General features: G+C 46.8%; 1 protein-coding gene across 1 annotated transcript; it reads right to left on the bottom strand.

Moving 5' to 3' along the window:
- Positions 1 to 2,321: 2,321 nt before the first annotated feature.
- Positions 2,322 to 5,044, bottom strand: GPRC5A (G protein-coupled receptor, class C, group 5, member A). The gene is made up of 3 exons (XM_010085072.1): positions 4,120 to 5,044; positions 3,110 to 3,153; positions 2,322 to 2,414 (listed from the first exon to the last, which is right to left on the bottom strand). The coding sequence occupies exons 1-3, from the start codon at positions 5,042 to 5,044 to the stop codon at positions 2,322 to 2,324; spliced, it is 1,062 nt and encodes a 353-aa protein (XP_010083374.1).
- Between the last annotated feature and the right edge of the window lie 2,386 nt (positions 5,045 to 7,430).

Genomic DNA, 7,430 nt, shown 5'->3' with positions numbered 1-7,430 from the left:
AGCTTCTCATCCACCAATACCCCCAAGTCCTTCTCCTCAGAGCTGCTTTCTATCCATTCTCCGCCCAGCCTGTATTTGTGCTTGGAATTTCCTCTACCCATGTGCAGGACCTTGCACTTGGCCTTGTTAAATTTCATGAGGTTTGCACTGGCCCACCTCTCAAGCCTGTCAGTGTCCCTCTGGATGGCATCCCTTCCCTCCAGTGTGTCCACCACATCACGCAGCTTGGTGTCATCGGCAGACTTGCTGAGGGTGCACTCAATCCCACTGTCCATGTCTCCAACAAAGATGTTAAACAACACTGGTCCCAGTACTGACCCCTGCGGAACACCACTTGTCACCAGTCTCCACTTGGACATTGAGCCATTGACCACAACTCTTTGAGTGCGGCCGTCTAGCCAATTCCTCATCCAGCAAGTGGTCCTTCTGTCAAATCCATGTCCCTTAAACTTAGAGACAAGGATGTCATGTGGGACTGTGTCAAAGGCTTTGCACAAGTCCAGGTAGATGATGTCAGTTGCCCTTCGTTTATCATCATCATCATTATTTTGCTTTGATGTTGTTTCTACTTCCAAATAAAAATATTACATGTGTTCAGAACATCAGAAAGACTTATTTTTACAAGCTGAATTAAACACCTACAAGCTCCTTTCCTATTCTTGATTATGCAAGTACTCAGCAAGACACAAGCAAATAAATACACGAATATAGATGCAGCACACAAACCCATGCAGTGGTGAAAAGATCACATCCTTCCTCCAGCATTTTCTTGATGTGGCTTGAGTTTATATTTCTTCATTTCTTAAGCACTTCTAACATTGAATCAGCTTTCTTTATTCAAGAAAAGTAGCATGGAGAAGCTACTAACCCTTTTCTGCACCCTCAAGCAGCTGATCTCTGGTCCACAGCGATGGCTTCAAGAAGCCAGCATATCTTTGCCATTTCCCCCCCAGCTGTAATCTCCCAGGTGGCCCACTCCAACCCATGGAGCGCTGTTGCTGTCACCCCACTAGCTATTAGAGGAATCACATTCCTGAGGAAGAACACACTAGTCTCATAGTCAGGCTGTTTGGGATTTTATTAAATATTCCACATAAAAAGTACTAAATAAATATATAGCTGTGTCAGACACCAGTGTACCATACACACCCACTTGGAGAGCTCTATGTGTTTATATATGAAATATCATGGAAAGCTATTTACCAAATGCAAAGCAGGCTACAGAATGATTCAACCCTGCAGACTCATTGCTCATCGCCAGGGTGCAGTCCACACAACGCACACGCGCACACACACACGCACATGCTTATGCTTGCTCACTCCTGGGAAGGAGGGTGTCCACACTCCATAACCTGGCTGCTTGGGAAATGTTTGTGTTAATGCCACAGACGCACTTGGGTGGAGGCAGAGCTCCAGGGTGCATGGGATTAAATCCCACCAGGGTATTGCAAGCAGCTGCATGGAAGAGGTTTTGTCTGCAAGGATCCACAGGCTGGGGTGTCAGGGGTGGAGAGGGAGGGTTTGTGGGTTTGGGCAGGCACCCTGGGGAGCTCAGCTGGGGTACGTGGTCAGGAGTCAGAGCTACAAGGGAGGCTGATGCTAGAGCACAAATCAGAAAATGTGTCAGGTAAATAGGTGTAGATATTTTATGTCTTTGAATTTTCTTCCCCCTTTCCACCGTAATCTCTAGGTGATGAGGAAGGGGTTGGAAGTGAACATGAAGAAGAAAGGAATGCACTCCCTCTCTCTCTGTCTTCTTCTCCATTGATCTCTGGAGGAGAGCCAGGCAGGGCTGGGAGTGGGCACAAAAGTAACAGTGGATAGATAAGGGTGTCCTTGGTAGTACCTGAGATATGTTTATGAGTGAGGAGGAGCGGGGATGTGTAGGGCTGGTGCTCCTGCCTCTTCTCCCCTCAGACGTGGGGTGCAGGCATCCCTGTGAGCTGATCAAAGTGAGTCCTGGCTGGGGCAGAGCCGGTCACAGAGACCTTCCTGCTGCTCTAGAGCTACAGTATTCCCGCTGAAAATAGGCCAGTGCAGGCTCTTCCCAGCATGTTCCTCTGTCAGAAGAGATGAGCTCCATCCCACAGAGAAACAGAGTTAGCAGGGACAGGGTGGCCAGAGCAGTGTCTGAAAGCTGTGTTTGAGGAATGAGAGGGGGCTACAAGGGTGCCTGTGAGGGGAAAAGAGGAGCCCTCTCTGCTTTTGCCAGTGTGGGCTGACTCTGTCTCTTCTGCAGGATCGATTCACTTGTCACCAGGTGGCCCAATCCCCATGCCTCTGCTGAGGGGCACTGAGTCCCTTTGTTTGCTGCAGAGCTGCTACATGGGGCCTTTCCCACCAGTGTAGTCTTCGTACGGGCTTGTCCGGGCCTTGGGCCGAGGGATGGAGAAATCACTTTGGGGTCTGATGGTCTGAAAAGGAAGCACGAAAGTCTTTACTTTCAAAAATGGAGAGAAGTATTAGAATAGGGCTTAAAAAAAATCAAAAAGAAGGGAGGGAGAAACAGAGCTGAAGGTTTCCTATGAGTGTGATCTATGGGGCTCTGGAAGAGGATACTGGCAGAACAAGCCCGTAACAGAGACATGTCACCAGAGGACATGTGGGGACATGATGTGAGCTACTAGACCTGGCCAGGCTGTGGTCCGTAGAAGGACTGATGAATGAACATGGGCACACACAGACTGCCTGCTCTGGATCTGCACTGTGGCTTTCAGAGACTGCTGGTGGGAATATATTCAGGGCATGGGCAGGGGAAAAGAGCATAATCTCCTGAAGAAACGGCAGTCTACTGCAGGAACTGTGCTCAAAGAGAGGACTTCTTATGTGATGTCAAATCCAGAAGTACTGAAAAACACAACTTCAGACTTTGACTTGGGTCCCTCTTGCCTCCCCATGTCCCTGGATGTTTCACAGCTCCCCCACTTCCAGCCACAGGCACCTCCATGAGCTAGGTCATGGCATTGCTGAGCTCTATGCAAAGCACCTGCCTGCTTCCACGGGGCTCGCTCCAGGTCCATCTGTCTTTGATGCTTCTCCTTCCCTTTCCTTCAGCACCTGAACAATAGCCTACATGTGGTGAAACAGGTGAACTGGGGTGTGAACTTACCTGCATCTGAAAGTGAGAAGAGTGTGGGGAGTATCTGAGGTCTCCTGTGTCTCCTGAGTCATAAAACAAGAGGTCGGGGGAAAGTTAGTGAGTTAGCATTGTATGGTAGCTTAGAAATACCACATCAAGGGACATTCAAAAGGCCTGTGGCTACATTAGCAGCTGCTTTGAGACTGATCAAACTATGCAATATGCAGGCAGGAATGGGTTAAAATCCATAGGTGGATGACTTATTAAATATTTCCTTATGAAAGCACAAATGAAAGGTATTGTAAATAACAGGACATAGGTGGCCTTGGAGTTTAGACACCTGTTGCCTCATCATCACCAGCCAGATCCCTCCCACTTACATGCACAAGACCTCCATTGCAGTATTCCCTGGGAGAGAAAACCTGGAGGTTTGACTCCAGGGGACAAATGCGATCTCAATAGCAGATCCACAGGGAGTGCAGTCACATCTCCTACCCATAGATTTGGGAAGCCTCAATTGACAAAACATTTTGCTTTGTCCAAGCAGGCATGAGACTGATACAGAAAAGGATGATGGATTAACTTTTAAACAGATAATGGGAACTAGATCAGAACTGGAATAAATAATCTCCAAGGTATAGCCTGGAGTGGTCTGAAGACCTGGAGCACAGATAACAGACAAATAAAAAAACTCCTGAATTTTCACACAGACTTCCCAGACGTAACAGAATCATAAGGAGATGTATCTCAGCCCTGACACACAGTAAGTCACCTACTCAGTCACTCCTTTCACATCTCATCACTCATCTCAGTTACTCAGTCAGATCTTTCGCTTTTACATTGGTCCTTACTCTTTTCCCTCTTCTCTGGAGATTCATTTTCACTTGTATTTCTGAAGTTTCATCAGTCTGAAACTTTTTTCTACCTCTAAATTATATAATTTTAAAATATTTTCTTGTAGCCCTCCTACCCTTTTTAGCTCATGAGTGGTGCGTGTGTGCTTAGGGCTGGGGGCAGTGGAGCTGTTCACTTCATCATACCTTGCACAATTTCGTCTTGTGTGTAGGCACGGTTGTCCACTCCATTTGTCTGCTTTATGAACTTGGGTTGGCAGAAGTCATTTTCTGGGGGATAGTCCTCCAGCTTCAGAGGGGCGGTGAGGAAACAAATTTCAGGGACGATATACATTATCAGGAAGACCCATCCATTGGACACCAGAGCAATGGCCACAACAGGATCGTCCCAGCTTTCGTGGTTTAAAACTGTGTTGCCTTTTGTGAGCATAGTGATCCACACTACCCAAATGGCAATGGAGAACAGGATAGTGACAAAGATGTGTGCCCCATGCCTCTTCCAGCTTTTGTATGACCCACAGAAGGTAAACATGGAAACCAAGAAGGTCAGAGCCATCAAGAAGAGCACGTAGATCAAAAGCATGACAAAGTCCTTGTTGGTATCCTCCCGAGGCATCCCCAGAAATGTCTCTTTCTGATTTACTAGCATGGTGACTAAGTACTCAATGCTGATCACAACTTGGACCATGGCAAAGGAAATAATGAGGAGCAGCAACACCAGCCAGGAGAAGGGCTTTCTTCCTCTCACTAGTTTGTTAAGGTTGCAGGCATGGGTGAGGAGGCATGAGAAGCAGAGAGCAAAGATGACTCCAAATAGGAAGAACCGAGTAGGGCGAGTCCTCTCATTGAGTTTAATGATGAAAGCAAAAGTGAGACCAAAAATGCCAAGTGTGCCGAAGAGAAAGAAGAAATAGATGGAGATCATGTGCCGCTTGTTGTTGTCTTGGACTTTACAGATGAGAAAGAAGAGTGAGCAGATGAGGAAAATGGTGATGAGGATGCCAGCTGCAGCCAGTGACTCCACAACAATCCCCCAGGCCTGCTGCATGTCACAGAGGAGGTAATAGTCAGCATCGATACTGCCGCAGCCTCGGGGAGGTGACGTTGTCATCCTCTCGCCTTCTTGTACAACTGCCCCGTGAAATATTTCCCCAAAGCTGTAGAAGAAGAAAAGACACAGGATGTCAAATCAACCACTTGGGTGCTGCCAGCAGTGGGGAAGAAGAGGCAGGACAAACCTCCATGCCCACCGCACTGGGCAAGGACATCACAGTGCTAAGGACATGGGGCTGTGGGAGCAGAGCCATCTCCTTGTTTGACATCAGCTCTCTATCAAGGGCAAACCAAGCCCCTTAGCAGGAGGCAGTTCACCTTGCATGTCTTCTGCACCGTGCTTGGGGTTGTGCAATGTCGTAGGAGCATGGGGAGCAGGGAGAAGATGAGGCACTTTCGCAGGCACTAGCTTGGTGCCCTGCAGTGCAGAGACTAAGATGCCTTGTCACTTTTGTGACAAAGAGCAGCTGTTAGTCATAATACAGTTTACGCTCTTTTGTCAATTCAAAAAACATCAGTACCTTGTACCAATGAGGTCCAGAGATGAGCAATGCAGAACCAGAAACTCATTACTCTGTTTCTTTTCCCTCTTTTACTTTCTCTGAAACACTCTTGGCTTTGGTTTACAGGTATGAATGAAGGGAAACTTTAACTGCCTTTTACCCTGCAGATAACTAATTTGGATGCCTCCAGCATAGGTCTTCTAACTCCAAATTAAATAGCAAATACAGACCACCAACCACAAGCCCTAAGCTCATATTCCTTCTTCTTCATGGAAGCGCAGCACTAAGAACTATCTCAAAGACCTCAGTCCCCTCCCCAAGTTGTTACCTTGTACTGGTTGGAGGCCTGACATGTCAGAACTAATGCTGTTCACTGCACAGGAGGTAACCACCAAGTTACTGCTTGAGGAGTCCATGAGTCAACGATGGACAAGGTCTCTATTTTTTGCTGTCTCTTCATGAGGAGTTCAGTGCTGTCTGAGTAAGCCTAGTTTAAGCCTGTCTTGCCAGGGTATAAGAGGGCTGTTTAGGTGAGCTTTGCCCATTGCTGAGAGGAATTAAGGGAGCAGAAGCATGGTGCAGAAACCACTGCACTAGGACATTGGGCACTTCGTGGCCCATTATCCTGGCACTGAGTGATTTGAGATCCCAGGGGCCAGGTATTACTTTCTAGGTACCAAATTGCTCAGTTAGGCTTGGGTCTCTAAAATCTGTCAAACCAGGAGTTTAGATACAATATCAGCATGAAACATAGGGCACTCTGGCCTTAATGGGGACCCACACTGGAAAACCAAGAGCTTTCTTTTATGATATATAAAGAAAAATCTAACCTTGCAAAATTTAGTCTTTAATGCTTGCCATGCCATTTGCCTTGTTTTTCCCCCTCCAGAACAACATACTGCAGTTATAAGGCTGGTTCTAAAACACTTCCAATAGATTTTAGGGAGTGTAGGTTGAGTCTTCAATGAATGTCAGTCGATCTAATTAAGGGATGAATGAAGCGGGAAAATATCACACACTCACTTTCAACCCCACATATGCCTCAGTGTGACCTGCTTATAAATGGTGGAATATTTTTCCATCTTTTAAGCTCACTGTGTAAAAGGAGATGTGCAGCTCTTCAAAAAGCTAGCTACAATAAAATGCAAGTTATTCAAATATGCAGGAACTCTGGACTCCCGTGGAGAGAATGGAATTAGTGAATAACGCATGCAAGAGTTTTCACAAACTATTATTCAAAAAAATTTGGGGATTTATGATCTCTTGCACAAATAGCTGAGAGTTATCTGGACATTTGTGAGTAATAAATAATGAGCCTTTCTGAAAATCTGGAGAGCAAATGCTACAATTTTATCCACAGATATTTACTGTTGATCACATTAGCTTATCTATTCACAGACCAGTGTCTGCTGTCAGGGCAGGAGGAGAGCCCAGAGAGCCAGCGTGAGACCCCAGGGCAGCACAGAGCACACCCATACCTTTGGGTCCTGACAGGTGCTTACTGCAAGTGGTACTTGCCACCGTGGTCTGCCACAGCCCTGGGAACAAACAGGATGGAGAGAACCTCGCTGCCTTGGAGAACTGGGCCACTGGCACTGATTTTTTACTACCTTTTGTTTTTTTTCTGGGGTAGATGTCCTACAAGGCATGAAGAGTCTCTGCCCTGCCTCCTGTGTGAGTGTTGCCCCCAGAAGCTGAGTCTGCTCTTCTAGCACCTACAGAAGTGTCTGGGATTTGCAAGGGGCTCTGCAATTTGTGCAAGGGAGCCTGTGCTGTGGTAACTTCACAGTTCACTCCAAATCATGGTTCTCACTTTAGTGCTGAGTCTTTTCCCTCCAGCCTGAGCCTCCTGTCTCATTGATGGTTGTGCATAAAATACACCTATCCGGCCACAGATTTAAAATAATTTCCCAGAAAAGTCTACCATAACTCCCCCAGCTC

This window comes from Pterocles gutturalis, unplaced genomic scaffold, assembly GCF_000699245.1.
Source record: "Pterocles gutturalis isolate BGI_N339 unplaced genomic scaffold, ASM69924v1 scaffold41501, whole genome shotgun sequence".
In the NCBI taxonomy this organism is placed as follows: domain Eukaryota; kingdom Metazoa; phylum Chordata; class Aves; order Pterocliformes; family Pteroclidae; genus Pterocles; species Pterocles gutturalis.
This window is presented reverse-complemented; position numbering and strand designations above follow the sequence as displayed.

What these genes read in the sequence shown, in the direction of transcription:
- GPRC5A (XM_010085072.1), bottom strand. Translation starts at nt 5,044, where the DNA reads ATGACAACGTCACCTCCCCGAGGCTGCGGCAGTATCGATGCTGACTAT. An exon ending in ACAAGACGAAATTGTGCAAG is followed by an intron (nt 3,154 to 4,119) that starts GTATGATGAAGT and finishes CAGGAGACACAG; the next exon opens with GAGACCTCAGATACTCCCCA. An exon ending in CTTCTCACTTTCAGATGCAG is followed by an intron (nt 2,415 to 3,109) that starts GTAAGTTCACAC and finishes CTTCCTTTTCAG; the next exon opens with ACCATCAGACCCCAAAGTGA.